The sequence below is a fragment of the Arvicanthis niloticus genome, chromosome 2, assembly GCF_011762505.2.
Source record: "Arvicanthis niloticus isolate mArvNil1 chromosome 2, mArvNil1.pat.X, whole genome shotgun sequence".
Classification (NCBI taxonomy): Eukaryota; Metazoa; Chordata; class Mammalia; order Rodentia; family Muridae; genus Arvicanthis; species Arvicanthis niloticus.
In genome coordinates, this window is record NC_047659.1 from 113,521,968 (window position 1) to 113,540,880 (window position 18,913).

General features: G+C 38.6%; 1 protein-coding gene across 1 annotated transcript in view; it reads left to right on the forward strand.

Moving 5' to 3' along the window:
* Nucleotides 1-18,913, forward strand: part of Pcsk2 (proprotein convertase subtilisin/kexin type 2) — a 248,531-nt gene that overhangs the window by 26,772 nt on the left and 202,846 nt on the right. The window contains exon 2 of the mRNA XM_034496062.2: nucleotides 2,936-3,040. Within this exon, the coding sequence (XP_034351953.1) occupies nucleotides 2,936-3,040 (105 nt within the window). The remainder of the gene's footprint in view (nucleotides 1-2,935; nucleotides 3,041-18,913) is intronic.

Here is an 18,913-nt window from a genome sequence, read left to right on the forward strand (position 1 = left end):
AACTGGACTGTATTTGTATTTATTGATTATTTCTGTCAACCTAAATGTGCTATTAAGGTCCTCTAAGGATATTTTTTTATTCCATTATTATATTTCCTACCCTATTTTATTTCTATCGGTTCATATTGTCTACTTGGTGATCAATCACTGTCAAGCTTTACTGTTGCTCTGTAGACAAGATGTCCCTTTTAGCTATTTGAATGTATTTAAATGGCCAATTTAAAGTGGGTCTAGTGAGTCCAACACCTAGACTTGCTCAGAAGATTCCTATTTACCCTCCTCCCTTCCCATGTATAGACCATGTGTCTCTTTCTTTATACACCCCATGATACTTTTACTGAACACTGACATTTTAAGAAGTGCCATGTAGGAAATCTGAAAGCGAGGCTCACAGCACTTCCTGTGTTGATGATGATGTTCTGGATTTTACTGTTATTATATTCATTTATTTGTTTATTTACTGTGTTTCCTAGACTAATTCCCCCAAATCTGTGACTTTTTGAGTGTTCTACTGAATCTCTCCTTATTTAGCCTAGTGGTCAGTTCAAGATTAGACTGGTATTTCTTTAAAGATAATGACCAATAAGGTTTTCTTATCCTTTGCTAGCAGGCTTTGACTATGTCTTAGGTTACACCTTTGATACTCAGGCAGAAGTTTGCACCCTGTCTTGACCTTTACTTCCTATTCCCATAGAGTTCCAAGATCAACCAGAAGTGAGCATTTGAGATCTCTTTAAGTATGTTCTGGTTGTGGGTTCTAAGTCTCTACAAACATTGTAACTAGAAAAAGTTCTGTAAATATTTCACTCTTCTCATCATTATTTGAAGCTCTTGGACCAGTTACTCATTGCCCACAGTTACCATTGCTAACCTAAGCAGCTATAGTCCTAAGAAACTGCATTGGACGGCCTTTGTCAAATGCTCCAAAGACAAAGTCTTCCTCAGTGAACAATGTCTGAGACACATAATAAACTTTAGCCCTATAAGTGGGACTTTCTAGATATCTTACAGTTATCTGGGAATGGGGCTTCTTGAATAACTCCAATCCTGGGCACACCCTCCAGTGTCTGTTAAGTTGCTATTTTACACAGATACTTTGATTGAAATGATTGGGAAGCTATCTGCTTTCAAAGAAACTGAAGAATCTGGCATCAGTGCACAGACAGGGTAAGTTTAAAAACCCCACATGCCTTTAGGTTATTATTAGCAGAATATTGTCCTGATTGATTAAATGTTCCTTGGGAGGCTGCAAGCTTCCTGTTGATTTTCAGACTTATGAAATGGTCATTTGGCAGTTTTCCAGTGTTGTAGTTGCTTTTCTGAAAGTGAATTTTGGAGATCCTTGCCTCATTTCTGAAGGTCTCCCTGTCCCAAAGCACAGCAGAATCTTAAACTATTAAACAAGAAAAAAAATGTCTAAGCATACATCAGCAATGGAGATGCTAGGTACTTCATGGTGTCTCTTCTATCACAGCAACTGTTACCAACAGAGGGGCAAGACTGGGTGTATGCTAGAGATTGTGAAAAGATGATGAATCACCCACTTTATATAATAATACATAATCCATGTGATGTGTGTAGCCAAACTCAACTGATTTATTTAAGAAAATAATAATTTGCTCTTGAGATTGGGTCGCTTTAGAGGGGAGAAAAGAAGATCATCCCTTATGCCTAATACTACTAAAAAAGAAAAGGTGAATTATTTTTACTTTGGTTCTTTTTGTGTATTATGTTTGTATGTTCCTGATACTTATGTTTCTTTTATAATGATGACAGTTGCTTAAGAAATATTTATGCCGTGCTGAAACCCTACTTAATCTAAAATTTCTCAAATAGGCCCTATTTAATTTTGAGACACTTCTTTTAAAGCATGCACATCATCTTTCCTTTTCTTCCAAGCACTTGACTGGAACACAGATCTACATTTCAGCATCAAATACACTGAATAATGAAACACATTAATAAGGGAACCACATTGAAAATCTCATGAAAACCATGTGCCCTCTCTCCTGTAAAAATGTGCATTCTTAATTGTGAGGCATTCAGCTAAGATAATAGTTCATGTCAAGTACTGCAAACAATTTATAAAGGTGTGTGGAAGAACATGGGTATATATAATGTGTGTGTGCATGCATATATGTATATATGCAAAAGAGAAAGAAAGGAAGGAAGGAAGGAAAGAAGAAAGAAAGAAAGAAAGAAAGAAAGAAAGAAAGAAAGAAAGAAAGAAAGGCGTAGAAGTGAGCAACAACTTGTCCAAGGCCATCCTGTTAGAAGATAAAAGACATGGCTACATACAAGAGTCCAATCTTTTAGATCAAGTTTCTTCCCCCAAGTTACATGGGACCATAGAACTAATGGCAGTACATGCTAGATCCTTTATGACTCTTAGAGAAAAACAAGCTTTCCTTGCTATGGCTTCTGTCTCTGGTCTTGGCACTCACACTTGATTCCAGGCATCTTTAAAATAGAAAGACAAAGTGAAATCTAGCCTGGCACCCAGCAGGTTCTTGTCAGATTTCAGTGACCATACTGTTCCCAACACAGTAAGAGGTACCCAAGGGTCACAAGGAAACCCATAAAAGAGATTAGGTAATCGGTCTAGAAGAGAGTATTTTGTCATAGCACAGCCCTGGAGCGACTGGGTACCACACAGTGTATAAACCCTTGTCTGAGAGAAGAGGTTAGAGAATTTGATACGAGTATGAGTGTGAAGGCGTGTTTGTAAAAGCTACAACCTAGAAGAAAGAATAAAGGGCATGTGAAGGAGTGGGAAGAAATGGGTACCAGATAAGCAAAGTGAGGAAAGCAAAGGGACAGAGATTAGAACTCTTGGAGGCTTGAACTGCATCCTCATATAGTTCCTGCTTACATGTCCCTATTCTGGTACCAACCCAGAAACTAACTATCCTCCTGTCTGTTTGGCTTTCCACAGCTCCCCTTTGCAGAAGGCCTGTACCACTTTTATCACAATGGCCTTGCAAAGGCCAAAAGAAGACGCAGCCTACACCACAAGCGACAGCTGGAGAGAGACCCGAGGGTGAGTTCTGCCCAGAAACATGCGTCTTTCTTGAGCATTACTTCCGCACGGGAGTTCACCCAGTGGATGTAGAACACAGGCAGGAGATGTTAAAAATGCTGAGCTTTTGTATATTTTGATAGAAGAAATGAATCATTGGCAGATGCTATAAATGTTCTACTCCTATTTTGTGCATAGTAAATAACCATAGGCCACATGTATATGGGTAGGGGAGAAAACACAGGTGCTTTGCTGCCTTGTCTTGAACTATTACATCAAGATTGCCTGGAAGCATGATTTAGCATGTGATGGATGGAAAGACACACAGTTGTTTACTGAGTTGTTTATGGGTGGTTTTGCTGGCAACTTCATGCTCTGAAAAAGTTTCTGTGTTTCACATAATGAACACAAAAATATGTAGACTAGGAGATGATGACCAGCTCTCTACAGGCAGTGGGGGTCTCAGTATCCATGCATGGCAACAGCCACAGACCCCATTCACTCTTCTTCCCCTGGGTTTGCTTCTACTGACCCATCTGACGCTCACTCTTCAGCTGTCTTCTTTCTTAGTCTTAATAATATTTTAACTAAAATATAATTATAAAATTTCTCCCTTCAAATCATTCCCTCCCCTTTGCTCCTTCTCAAATTCAGGACCTCTTTTTTTATATTGCTAGATGTTTATAAAAACACTTAAATATAGAAATATAACCTGCTGAGTCATAGAGTCATATACATATGCGTGTATGTATACACACACACACATATATATGTATACATACATACATACATACATACATACAACTTCAGGAATGATCACTTGGTATTGGATAGCCTATTATAGGTTCTTGGGGATGATTGATTCCCCCTACTTCAGTAGTTCTTAGTTCTGTAGTTCTTTATCTAGAGCTTTAGCCCCATGAGATTTCCTCCTTCCAGGTAACCATGTCTGTCAGTATTGTCTTTGTTCAGATCATGCTTAAGCACCTGTACTGTTAAGGTTTCATGGGTACATCTTTCATGTCCTTTCTTAGAGATGCCAATCTCAGAGAAGACTTCCGGGTCCTCTGGCTCTTATAATTTTTCTACCTCTTTCTTTCTTGATGTTCCCTGAGTTTTGACTGAAGAGGCTGTGATGTCGATATGTCCACTAGAGCTAGGCACCCCAAGATCAGTTGTTCTTTGATTGTAACAGTTGTCAATCTCTATAGTGGTCTCTGCTATACAAAGAACCCAGCAGTGTTCTTAATGTTCACATACCTCCAATTCTTACATCACTGTTGGATTCCGGGTCTTATTTTCTCCTCACTCAGACAGCTACATTTTTTTTTCCTCCAACTGAATGTAAGATCTTAGCCATGAGGAGTTCCTCCCTAGTGTTTCCATTCCTTCTCTTCAGAGAACACTTGATCCCATTGGGGATGTTTTAATTTCGCTTAGGCAATGTCTAAGAGACAAAGTGCATGACTCTTAAGACTCCCTCTTATGACTCTTAAGAAAAACAGTGAGTGGGTGAGATGTTTGATTTAGTGATTTGTACAAGATTCCCCTTTGACTGAGTAAACCTGAAATTTACTCTTCTGAAACTGATGAACATTTCATCACTTTTAAGGTTGGGGTTTCAATTAGAAAGTAAAGCCTCTTACACAAGTCACCAGGTGACAGGCCACTGGCAATTTTGTTTTACTCCTTAACATAGGTCTTTCTATATGGCCTGAGAAGAATTTTGAATCTGAGAAGCCATTTTATCATTGTCTTTGCAGTAAAAACCAATTGTAAAATGCTGAGTCTGCTATAGAAGTGACCACCACTACCCAGGTGAAGAACTGTCTTTCATAGCCTTGTCTTTGGCCATACTAACTAACTGCCCAGGGACACCCTTGGATACCATTAGAAGGGATCTTACTAATGTCATTTGTAAATCTAAAATGGGAACAACTAGGCAAAGACTATCCAAACACTATGACACTGGTTTTCTCTAATGTCTACCATGCTCTGGCTTACTTATGATGGCCATTCACTTTCCTTTTACTTATATGATGATATAAAAGCACTGTTAGTTTTATTCTTCAATAATTCAAAGGAATTTGCCTCCCACATACTCAAAAACACATAAAAGGAATGAGGCAAAAACCTGGGCTGAAAACAGAGCAGGCTATCTAAAAGAGTATTGTTTGGATGAGGGGTCTTCTAGGGGTCCACTAAGCTAACATTCTTTCACTTGATCACTTACTGAAATATTCCCTAGCATGGTGGTTCTTAGTGTGATGTGATGTTTACAAAAGGGAAGCTAATGAGATTGGTTGGTAATAAAGAAGGAGTTCATGTCTTGGTAATTCTACTCATTTGTCTTTCTTCTCAAAACATTTCCCATTACCACTAACAAGGGCATCTGTTCCTTTCATCATGCATTTTAAGTATTCTAGCAGCCAACTGCCTGGACCTGATAGAAGTAAATATCCACCCATCCAATAAAGACCCACAGAAGTCATCAGGGAACCTAGTAAGGTTAAATAAGCTGAATATTGTCAATAATAAACTCATTTTAGGAGATTAAATAGAGCATGAAATTCCCATACATCTTTAACCAAAAAAAAAGTGTTTGGGTTTTTTTTTTTTTTCTTAAGAAAAGTCTATTTACAACTACTTCGTTACAAAATGTATATTCCTTACTGTTACATTAAGGCCTCAATCTTTTCTGTATGATATTCTTATGGTCATATAATGTTAAGCATCTGCAGAGATCAGAATTGACAGACACTCTTTTTACACAAAAATTATCGGTGAACATTGCAAAAGTGGCTATGTGAAAACTCACCTTGAGGCTTTATAAATCTTAACCAAAAATGCAAGCATGTGTAGTTTGGGCATGTGGCAGTTTGGGATTTGTGCTGACTGGTTTTTTATCAACTGACAGAGTGTCATCAGAGAGGAGGGAGCCTCAGTTGAGAAAATATCCCCATAGATCTAGCTGTGTCAGCTCCTTTCTCCAGGTTCCTGCCCTGTTTGATTTTCTTTCCTGACTTCTTTCAATGTTGAACAATAATATGGAAGCCTCAGCAAAATACACCTTTCCCCCCGAGTTGTTTTGGTCATAGTGTTTTTATCACACCCCTAGTAAGCCTAACTAAAACAGGGTTACTAAGCATATACCAGCAGATTGCAAAACGAAAATAAATAACAGAGAAATAAAAGGGAGAAAGGCTGGGGAACCTGAAGAATAGTTGATACAGGCTCTCATCCCTTGCATACATATCACAAGTTGTATTCCATGAGCCAGAAATTTAAGGGTAAGTTGTTTCTTCCTTCTCTGAAAACGTCTTCTAAGCCATAACATCTCAAACTGTGGGCCACAACCACATGGGGTTGTGTAAATAAATATGGGAAATATAAAATAGTTGGCAACAGAGAAGGTTGCTGTCCATATAACCACCAAACATAACTCAAAATTAAATGAACAATGAATCCAAGGTATTTCTGGCAGCCAATGCCTATATTGTACTATATAACCTCAAGGCAGCCTGGTTCTGATATTTGTCATCACAGAACGCAACACCAACCAATACTGACTGACACACTGTCTTAGCTATTTTTCTGTGCCTGTGATCCAACACCACAGCCAAGGCAACTTTAAAAAGAAAGCATTTAGTTGACTTACAGTTCAAGGGTTAGAGTTCATGATGTCTTAGTAAAGGAACTGCAGAGATCCCAGAGTTTGATCAACAACCACAAGGCACAGATAAAAAAGAGAGCACAAGTCTCTTGAAACACTAAAGGTAACCACTGGTGACACATTTTTTCTGGCAAGGACACACCTTCTAATCCTTCCCAAACTGATACACTAACTAAAGACCAAGCATTCAAATATATAAACTTGTGTGGCTAATTTCTTTCAAACCACCACACACATCAGTCAAAATTCAAGCACATTGTATGTTATGAATTGCATTGTTTTATTATACAGTTTTCTTCTCATAGAGAAATACAATGGTTTAATGTTGGAAAACAAAGACTTTTAATATTTTCTTACCAGCATTCCTCAGCATGTATCAAATTAGTATACAATTAGATTGCATTGTATCATAATGTTTGACTTTAAAAATTGCTGCATGAGCCAATGACTTGAGTTTCAGAAAATATCATTGAATTAATTTTGGTTGTAGCAGAATTTCCAATGATTTCTATAATAGCCCTAAACACTATTTTATACTATGTGCTTATGCAAAGAGGCCAATTATAAAATAAAAGCATCCATCAACTCTGAGAAATATTAAAAATCCTTAATGAAATATTTAGCCAAGATTTAATACTTTAAGCAGAAACACATATATCTACCTAGCAATGCAAATATCTATCTCAGTGTGAATTTGCCCTTCATCTTTACTAAATGCTAAAATTATAGGTGTACAAAAAACTATCTGAAAATAAATGTCTTTATGTTTTATTATCATTAAGTATGTATTCTGAATAGCTATTTTATAGACCTTGATACTCAGATTCATGTAAAAAAATTATGAATGTAAAATGGTTATGAGTGGAAAAAGTTAAAAAGCCCCATAGTCTACCAACCAACCCCACCAATGCATGTCACTTCAGTATCATCCTTCCTGGTCCCTTTACTTACTGCCTGTGACTTGTGAAAGGTAATATAAAGCCCAAGGAACTGAGTCCATACAAAAGATGGACTGAGCTACTACAAATCCTTGGGGTATATTCAGTAGCCACACAAGAAATACGTGAGAGAAAGACAAGCATCTGACAAACAGAAGGATAACTAAGGAAAGTTTCTGTTCTGGTTGGGTTTGGCTTTAGGATAGAAAGTTCAGCAATGTCCATTCCACTTACTGTTTAGTGAAAGCTACAAATGCTAGAAAGTGGCTGTACAGTGCCACCTCGAACACACCCATCAATAAGCAGACATGTATATTATTTCGAAGGTACTCTCTTTTACAGGTTTTTCTCTGTAAAAATGTTGGCATACTATTGAATATCAATCATCGCTTAAGTCTCTGTGCTGTTTATTCCTGCAATGTCTTTATGTAGTGTGTATCTGAGTATGCAGTAGACCCTCAGCAAGTGGCTGAATGAACCACTTGAATGAATCAAGCCTCAGTTTTAAATTGGGAAATAGCATCATTCTTCTCTTGTTTTTAGTCATTATTCTAAAATATATAACTAGGAAACAGAAATATAGTCCTCTGTCTTGAATACATTTAAGGCATTTATAATCATGGATAAAGGAAGCCAGTTGCTATTTCATTTCTGCCAAGCTCATTTATAAAAACTCTCATGATGACCTATTTTTTATTTTCTAAGATATTATATAGTTTCTTCCTAAGCATATTGACGCTCATGACAGAGCCATGAGCATATATATCTGTAAAGTTTAGATGGTAAACAGGGTTTGAAGATGTGATAAATCAAAATCTGAGATTAAACAATAAAACTAAAAATGCATTTTCAACATCAGGCTCAAAACAAATAAATATTCTCTGCCAAGCCTCTCTGAGATTTGTTTAACTTGTTCAGAGCAGTGTTAGCAAATCTCAAAGTCAAACCCAATTGTGGTCCACAGTCAATATATTAAAGCCCCACAAATTGTGCAAGACCTTGAAAAGCTATTGGAGAAAAGATTTATTCAAGATAATATTTGAGTCACAGTTTTCTTCTATATAACTTGTACATCTGAAATAGATTTTTAAAGTAAAAGATAGTTGAAATGCAAGAACTCTTAGACCAGACTTCTGCCCAGCCTGCGGGTGTGTGGACCCTGGATCCCGCCCGAGATATTCTGGAGGCTCCATGGATCCCACAGCCAGCTTTAGGTAGGAAAACCTACATACTGCCCTGAGCCCATAGCTGGGTGCTGTGAGTGCTCAGATTCCAGCAGATAACCCCCTCCCCCGCCCCTGCGGGCGGGCACTCCCCTTCCGCCCCTCTTCCGGAACTGAGGCCTGGACCAGAACTCTGCCCAGCCTGCTGGTGTGTGGACCCCGGATTGTGCCTGAGACATACTGGAAGGTCCACTCAACCCAGAGCCACAGAGGAACAACTGAACTCAGAGCTTCAGACAACATATCCTGAGATATTCTAGAGGAGACACTGCACCCAGAACAGCAGACACCTAGCTGGACTGCTACCTTGGAGGCACCATATCCTGAGGCATCCTAGAGGTACCACTGTAATCAGTGCAGCTGGAAAAGATCACAGAGACATCTGGACCCCTAGAAGATCAAACACAAGCAAGGTAACTGGAAAGGCAGGCTTCATTCAGAGACAGCAAGTACAGGCAGCACTAGAGTTAACCAGATGGCAAAAGGCAAGCGCAAGAACATAAGCAACAGAAACCAAAGTTACATGGCATCATCAGAACCCAGTTCCCCCATCAGAGAAAGCCCTGAACACCCCATCACACCAGAAAAGCAGAATTCAGAATTAAAATCACTTCTCATGATGATGATAGAGGACTTTAAGAAAGAAATAAATAACACTCTCAAAGAACTTAAGGAGAACACTGGTAGACAGATAGAAACCCTTAAAGAGGAAACACAAAAATCCCTTAAGGAATTGCAAGAAAATGCAACCAAATGGGAGAAGGAATTAAACAAAACCATGCAGGATCTAAAATGGAAGTAGAAACAATAAAGAAATCACAAAGGGAGAATACCCTGGGGATAGAAAACCTAAAAAAAACGATCAGGAGTCATAGACACAAGTATCACCAACAGAATACAAGAGATGGAAGAGAGAATCTCATGTGCAGAAGATACCATGGAAAACATTGACACAACTGTCAAAGAAAATGCAAAATACAAAAAGCTACTAACCCAAAATATACAAGAAATCCAAGACACAATGAGAAGGCCAAACCTAAGGATAATAGGTATAGATGAGGGGGAAGACTCCCAACTTAAAGGACCAGTAAATATCCTCAACAAAATTATAGAGGAAAACTTCCCTAACCTAAAGAAAGAGATGTCCATAAATATATAAGAAGCCTACAGAACTCCAAATAGTTTAGACCAGAAAAGAAATACTTCCCGCCACATAATAGTAAAAACATCAAATGTACAAAACAAAGAAAAAATATTAAAAGCAGTAAGGGAAAAAGGCAAAGTAACATATAAAGGCAGACCTATAAGAATTACACCAGACTTCTCACCAGAGACCATAAAAGCCAGAAGATCCTGGACCAATATCATACAGACCCTAAGAGAACAAAAATGCCAGCCCAGACTACTATACCCAGCAAAACTCTCAATCAATATTGATGGAGAAACCAAAATATTCCATGACAAATCCAAATTTACACAGTATCTCAACACAAATCCAGCACTTCAAAGGATAATTGGTGGAAAACTCCAACACAAAGAGGGAAACTACAACCTAGGAAAAGCAGGAAAGTAATCTTCCAAAAACCATAAAAGAAGGTAGCTACAAAAACATATCTCCACTGCCAATAACAAAAATAACAGGAAACAACACCCATTTTTCCTTAATATCTCTTAATATCAGTGGACTCAATTCTCCAATAAAAAGACATAGACTATCAGACTGGATACGTAAACAGGACCCAACATTTCGCTGCATTCAGCAAACACACCTTTGTGGAAAAGACAGACACTACCTCAGAGTAAAAGGTTGGAAAACAATCTTCCAAGCAAATGGTCCCAAGAAACAAGCGGGAGTAGCTATTCTAATATCAAATAAAATCAGTTTTCAAACAGAAGTAATCAAAAACGATAAAGAAGGACACTTCATATTCATCAAAGGAAAAATGTATCAAGAGGAACTCGCAATTCTCAACATCTACACCCCAAATGCAAGGGCACCCACATACATAAAAGAAACTTTACTAAAGCTTAAAGCATACATTGCACCCTACACAATAATACTGGGAGATTTCAACACCCCATTCTCAGCTATGGACAGATCATGGAAACAGAAACTAAACCGAGACACAATGAAACTAACAGAAGTTATGAACTAATTGGACTTAACTGACATCTATAGAACATTTCATCCTAAAACAAAAGAATGTACCTTCTTCTCAGCACCTCATGGCACCTTCTCCAAAATAGACCATATAATTGGTCACAAAACAGGCCTCAACAGATACAAAAAGATTGAAATAATCCCTAGTACCTTATCAGACCACCATGGACTAAGACTAGTCTTTGACATGGACAAAAACAACAGAAAGCCCACATACACTTGGAAACTGAACAATGCTCTACTCAATGATAACTTGGTCAAGGAAGAAATAAAGAAAGAAATTAAAGACTTTTTAGATTTAAATGAAAATGAGGACACATCATATCAAAATTTGTGGAACTCCATGAAAGCAGTACTAAGAGGAAAAAAAATCATAGCTCTAAGTGCCCACAAAAAGAAATTGGAAAGAGCATACATTAACAACTTGACAGCAAACCTGAAAGCATTAGAACAAAAAGAAGCTAATATACCCAACAGGAGTAGACGGCAGGAAATAATCAAACTCAGGGCTGAAATCAACCAAGCTGAAACAAAAAGAACTATACAAAATATCAACGAAACCAGGAGCTGGTTCTTTGAGAAAATCAACAAGATAGACAAACCCTTAGCCAGACTAACCAAAGGGCACAGAGACAGCATTCAAATTAATAAAATCAGAACTGAAAAGGGAGACATAACAACAGAAAAAGAGGAAATTAAAAAAATTATCAGATCCTACTACAAAGGCCTATACTCAACAAAATTGGAAAATCTGGATGAAATGGACAATTTTCTAGACAGATACTAGGTACCAAAGTTAAACGAGGAGCAGATAAACCATCTAAACAGTCGCATAACTCCTAAAAAAAATAGACACAGTCATTAAAAATCTTCCCACCAAAAAATGTCTGGGGCCAGATGGTGTCAGTGCACAATTCTTTCAGACCTTCAAGGAAGACCTAATACCAATCCTCTTCAAGCTATTCCATCGAATAGAAACAGAAGGAACACTACCCAATTCATTCTATGCAGCTACCATTACGCTCATACCTAAACCACAGAAAGACCCAACAAAGAAAGAGAACTACAGACCAATCTCTCTTACGAATATTGAGACAAAAATACTCAATAAAATTCTCACAAACCGAATCCAACAACACATCAAAACAATTATCCATCAAGATCAACTAGGCTTTATCCCAGGAATGCAGGGATGGTTCAATATTCGGAAATCCATCAATGTAATCCACTACATAAATAAACTCAAAGAAAAAAACCACATGGTCATCTCACTAGATGCTGAGAAAGCATTTGACAAAATTCAACATCCGTTCATGTTAAAAGTCTTGGAAAGATCAGGAATTCAAGGCCCATACCTAAACATAGTAAAAGCAATATACAGCAAGCCAGTAGCCAACATCAAACTAAATGGAGAGAAACTTGAAGCAATCCCACTAAGATCAGGGACTAGGTAAGGCTGCCCACTCTCACCTTACCAATTCAATATAGTACTAGAAGTCCTAGCTAGAGCAATTAGACAACAAAAGGAAGTCAAAGGGATACAGATAGGAAAGGAAGAAGTCAAAATTTCACTATTTGCAGATGATATGATAGTATACTTAAGTGACCCTAAAACTTCCACCTGAGAACTCCTAAACCTCATAAACAACTTTAGCAAAGTGGCTGGATATAAAATCAACTCAAACAAATCAGTAGCCTTCCTCTATTCAAAGGATAAACAGGCTGAGAAAGAAATTAGGGAAATGACACCCTTCATAATAGCCACAAATAAAATAAAATATCTTGGAGTGAATCTAACAAAGCAAGTGAAAGATCTGTATGACAAGAACTTCAAGTCTCTGAAGAAAGAAATTGAAGAAGATCTCAGAAGATGGAAAGATCTCCCATGCTCCTGGATTGGCAGGATTAATTTAGTAAAAATGGCTATCCTGCCAAAAGCAATCTACAGATTCAATGCAATACCCATCAAAATTCCAAATCAATTCTTCATAGAGATAGAAAGAGCAATCTACGAATTCATCTGGAATAACAAAAAACCTAGGATAGCGAGAAATATTCTCAACAATAAAAGAACTTCTGGGGGAATCACCATTCCGGACCTCAAACTGTACTACAGAGCAGTAGTGATAAAAAAAACTGCTTGGTATTGGTACAGAGACAGACAGGATGATCAATGGAATAGAATTGAAGACCCAGAAATGAACCCACACACCTATGGTCACTTGATCTTTGACAAGGGAGCTAAATCCATCCAGTGGAAAAGGGACAGCATTTTCAACAAGTGGTGCTGCCTCAACTGGAGGTCAACATGTAGAGGAATGCAAATTAATCCATTATTATCCCCTTGTACAAAGCTCAACTCCAAGTGGATAAAGGACCTTCACATAAAGCCAGATACACTGAAACTAATAGAAGAGAAGTTGGGGAAGACCCTCGAATACCTAGGCACAGGGGAAAAGTTCCTGAACCAAACACCAATGGCTTATGCTCTAAGATCAAAATGGACAAATGGGACTTCATCAAATTGCAAAGCTTCTGTAAGGCAAAGGACACTGTCAACAAGACAAAATGGCAACCAACAGATTGGGAAAAGATCATTACCAATCCTACATCTGATAGAGGGCTAATATCGAATATATACAAAGAACTCAAGAAATTAGATGCCAAACAACAAAATAACCCCATTAAAAATGGGGTACAGAGCTAAACAAAGAATTCTCAACTGAGGAAACACGAATGGCCAAGAAGCACCTTAAGAAATGCTCAACATCCTTAGTCATCAGGGAAATGCAAATCAAAACAACACTGAGATACCACCTGACACCAGTCAGAATGGCTAAGATCAAAAACTCAGGTGATAGTAGATGCTGGCCAGGATGTGAAGAAAGAGGAACACTCCTTCATTGTTGGTGGGGTTGCAAGCTGGTACAACCACTCTGGAAGTCAGTCTGGCGGTTCCTCAGAAAATTGGACATAGCACTACCTGAGGACCCAGCTATACCACTCCTGGGCACATACCCTGAAAATGCCCCAACATATAACAAAGACATATGCTCCACTATGTTCATAGCAGCCTTATTCATAATAGCCAGAAGCTGGAAAGAACCCAGATGCCCTTCAACAGAGGAATGGATACAAAAAATGTGGTACATTTACACAATGGAATATTACTCAGCTATTAAAAATAACGAATTTGAGAAATTCTTAGGTAAATGGATGGAACTAGAAAATATCATCCTGAGTGAGGTAACCCAATCACAAAAGAACACACATGGTATTTACTCACTGATAAGCGGAGATTAGCTCAAAAATTTGAAACAACATAGATTCAACTACCAGATGACATGAAGCTCATGAAGAAGAAAGAACAAGTGAGGATGCCTAGGTCTTTCTTAGAAGGAGTAACTAAATACCCAAGGGAGCAAATATGGAGACAAAGTGTGGAACAGAATCTGAAGGAGAGGTTGTATGGAGACCATTCCACCTGGGTATTCATTCCTTGTGCAGTCACCAAAAATAGACGCTGATATGGATGTCAGGAAGGGAAAGCTGACAGCAGCCTGATAAGGCTGTCTCATTAGAGGTCCCCCAGAGTCTGACATACCCAGAGACAGATACTCGAAGCTATCCATTAATCTGATCAAAGGTTCCCAATGGAGGAGTTAGAGAGTAAACTCAAGGAGCTTTAAGGGTTGGTGGCCCCCATAAGGAGAGCAACAATACCAACCAGCCAGAGCTCCCCAGGGTCTAAACCACCAGCCTAGGAGCACATATGGAGAGACAAATGACTCCAGCTGTATATGTAGCGGAGGATGGCCGTGTTGGGCATAGGTGGGAGACAAGGTCATTGGTACCTTGAAGGCTGAGCACTGAGTGTGGGGGGTGGGGGAACCTGAAGGTGGGGAGGGGGGTTGGGGTAGGTGGGTGAACACCCTCATAGAAGCAGGAGGAGGGGGGATGGGATAAGGGGTTCCTGGGTAGTGGAGGGAATGCTGTAAGGGGATAAAATTTGAAATGTAAATATTATATCCAATAAAAGAGGGGAAAAAAGAAAAGCAGTTAGGACCAACATCCTTAATAAAATGTCAGCCCTCTAAAAAAAAGAAAAGAAAGAAAAAAAAGAAATGCAAGAACTCACACTACTTTATGAGCAATAGACACTTGTCAAATGGAAGTCAGGTGATTTGATAAAGACATAATCTGTGCTTTATTTATTGAAGGAAGTTCTATTGTCTTAGGATTACAATGTGTATTTTCCTTTCTAAGCAATCTACTTGATGATACAATTTTTCTTCAAAACTAACCTGATTCAGTTTTATACTTCAGAAATTTCTAAAATGTACTATAAATGGTAAACAAAGCCTTGGGTTTAATCGAAAGAAAGAAAGAAAGAAAGAAAGAAAGAAAGAAAGAAAGAAAGAAAGAAAGAAAGAAAGAAAGAGAAAGAGGGAGGGAGGGAGGGAGGGAGGGAGGGAGGAAGGGAGGGAGGGAGGAAGGGAGAAAGGAAGGAAGGAAGGAAAAAGGAGAGAAATAAAAGGGAGAGGAGGAGAGGGATGGGAAGGGAAACAGAGGAAAGAGAAGGGAAGGGAAAAGAAGAGGAGAGAAGGGAAGAGAAGGAAAGGGAAGTCTATCAGCCCATTGAAAATGTCTCCTGTTTCTCATGCCCCAAGAGCTGGATAGGGTGACTTCAAAACTTTTATTCTACCACGTGTCCGGCATCCAGTCACATAATCAGACTTTTTTTTCTTTTTAAAGATCTGTTTTTTAACATGTTTGTGATGTTTTTCTTGTACTCCAATAATGTGTAAAAGTTCATTTCCTTTGATAATAGAATCACTTCAAACATTCTCAGCTTTAACATCAATAAAAAAAGAAAAAATTATTTTTGACAGAAACTAGATATGAGTCATGTGATCTGCTTGTAAAAGTCTGGGGTACTGAATGGACCAGACTGTCTTCATTCATGGGATCTAAACAATAGGATAATTGATATTGTTTTTAAAGATGGATTTATCATTGCAATTGAGTGACTGACTAAAATTGAGAGTCCCTTGTACTTGCTTCAAGCTCTTTCCTGACTTGGCACAGTAACACACCAACTGTTAATTGAATGCAGGAACTTAACTATAATTAGTGAAAACCCTACTCAGCTATGTGTGTAGACTAAGATCAGAAAAAGTAAGAGCAAGCTATGAAGGAATCTGTGAGAATAACAGAACCATGTCAAAGCAATTCAGCCAGAGTTCACACCTAAACAGAGACATGATGTAGCAATTCAGCCAGAGTTCACACCATTTGAACAAAAGTCTTGGAACCTCAGTGGTTCGAAGCAAGCCAAGAAATTAACGTGCCTCTTTCCCATACAAGTTACATAAAAATTCATCACAACTGCTAAGCTGTTAGTTCCCAATTCTTTTCCAAGACCTTCATTTTGTTCATCACCAGTTTTTAAATAAGGACAGGTCATTGGTAAGTACTGCAGTCTGGACACAATCATTCCTTGGGTTTATATGGATAAAAAGTTTTATTCATTGGGTTAAAAGTTTGAAAAAACGAGGAAAGAACATTTCCTTTTACTTTAAACGGAAGTCAAGGCACCAAAGAAAGTCTCCTATCCCACATCTGCCCTTGCCAAACTCGCCTCCAGTGGACGACTGTCAAAATTTGAGGCCACTCTACTTAACATCACATAGAATGTATGACAATCTCTCAGCCTGGACACTGAGTGAAAAGAGAACATGTATAGTTCTCATCATTCACAAGAATGCTTTCACAAAGAATAGGCTGTTTCCTATAGTTTTGCCTCTAAAATGGTGAGTTTCCTATCTTGATATTCTACTCAGAGCAATGTTTAGGAATTTTACCCTTTTATCTTCCTGATATCTTCATTTTTTTCTTTTTATGTATTCTTCTCTCATACAATACATTCCAACAGCAGTCCCCCCTCCCTTCACTCCTCCCAGTTGCCACCCCACCTCACCTTTCCCCCAGATCCACTGTTTTTTCATTTCCCTTCAGAAAAGAACAGGTCTCCATGGATATCAACTGAACATAGCATAATAAGATGCAGGAAGACTAGGCACAAACCCTCACATCAAGGCTGGAGTGGTAACCCAGAAGGAGGAAAAGGGTCCCAAGAGCAAGCAAAAGGTTAGGAGATACCCCATTCCCACTGTTAGGAGCCACAAAAATCCCAAGCTAAACAACCATGACATATATGCAGAAAACCTAGCAGACACCCAATCAGGGTCTAATATTGCTGCTTCAGTCTCTGTGAGCCCTCCTTAAATGATTCTGTGGGCCTTATTCTTCTGGTGTCCTTGACTCCTTTGGTTCCCATAATCCTTCCCCCACTCTTCTGTGAAGTTCCCATAGCTCCACCTAATGTTTGGCTGTAGGTCTTTGCATCTGCTCCAATGAGCTGCTGAAGGAAGTCTCTCGGATTACAGTGGAGCCAGGCACCAATTGATGAGTATCATTAGGCATCATTTCATCTATATATTTTTTGCTGGTCATGTTTAGTTCTACCTTAGGTCTCTGGGCTACTCTGAATATTTTCTTGAGAAAAGGGGGTAGGGGTGAATGTATACGTTTGCCTGTATTTTTATTTGTTAGGAGACATAGCTATGTGGCATAGGTGGTAAATGATATTTTAACAAGTATAATAAATGAATAGTCCTACTAGCATTTTATTTTATTGTATAAAACTTTTATTCCAGAGGCTGTTGCCAACTGCTGTCTCTTTAAATTCTCATTCCTTGTAGCATCAATTGGAGCAAGAGGGATTCATGACTTAACAAAAGTCACAAGGATTACAAAGGGTCTTAATCACTACACAGTGTTACTTTGTCACGGATTCTTAGATCATAAATTAATTTTCCCTGCTCCTGTGCACAGTGAATTAAGACAAGGAAGCATCCTAAGGAAACGTGGATGTGTCCTTTGCCTTGATGGTTTACTGTATAATTTTAGCATTTAGACAAAATAGAGTCTGAGAGGGTAGAGGGCTTCTGAAGTCACAAGGCCATAATCGATGGGGATGGAAGTAAAGTTCAATACCCCTCCCCAAAGCAGAATGTATTCAAATAGGAAGCTGAGTGAGTATGGGTAGGGCGTATTAGCTTGTAGTTCTTTAAAACAATGTCCTCGTTGCTAATTTAACCCTAAGTTGCAGGTAGATAATATTACAATGTTAAGATACACCATAGACTTTTGTAATTTATGTTAACTAAACAGGCTGAGCTGTGGAAGGATTTGGGGGGAAGGAAGAGGGACTCCGTCGTCTGCGGGTTTGTTCTGTGCTCTGCCATGGCCAGGAACTGACCAATGAGCTAACCAAGCTCTCGGTTGGCTCTCACAGTTTCTGAATGAGAGATTACAGCATTGGAAGAAAATGTTTCAGATACAAAGTATTTCCTAAATACAAACCGACTTACTTCATCTGCTGTGGGAGCAATGGGACACGACCAGGTTCCAAACTTCCACACTTGCAGAACACTGTCTCAATATTTATGTCTAACTTCTACCAAGGAATTTTTTAAGTTAATTTTAACCATGCATAATTTCCAATTTACATGCTCTAGGATTGGATTCTTAAGGTGTGATTTCTCGATGAAAAAAGTAAATAAAGAAAGATTGTATCTTCGCTCAGATTTCCTAGAAAACATATTCTGGGAAGTAGAGTCATGTGCAGTTTTCTTGGAGAGTGAGGCAGGTAAGGGTCAGCAGAGGAAGACACTAACCTTGGAATTTCCTAGTAACAGATTACCTCAGTCAATCCTACAGGACATTTGGAAGGCAGGGATATCCTTTCAGAGCACAAACTTGAGATAAGGAAACAGGCTTGTGTGCTCCTGTGTTGACCAGATGATTGGTATTCCTTAAAGGGTACTTGGTATT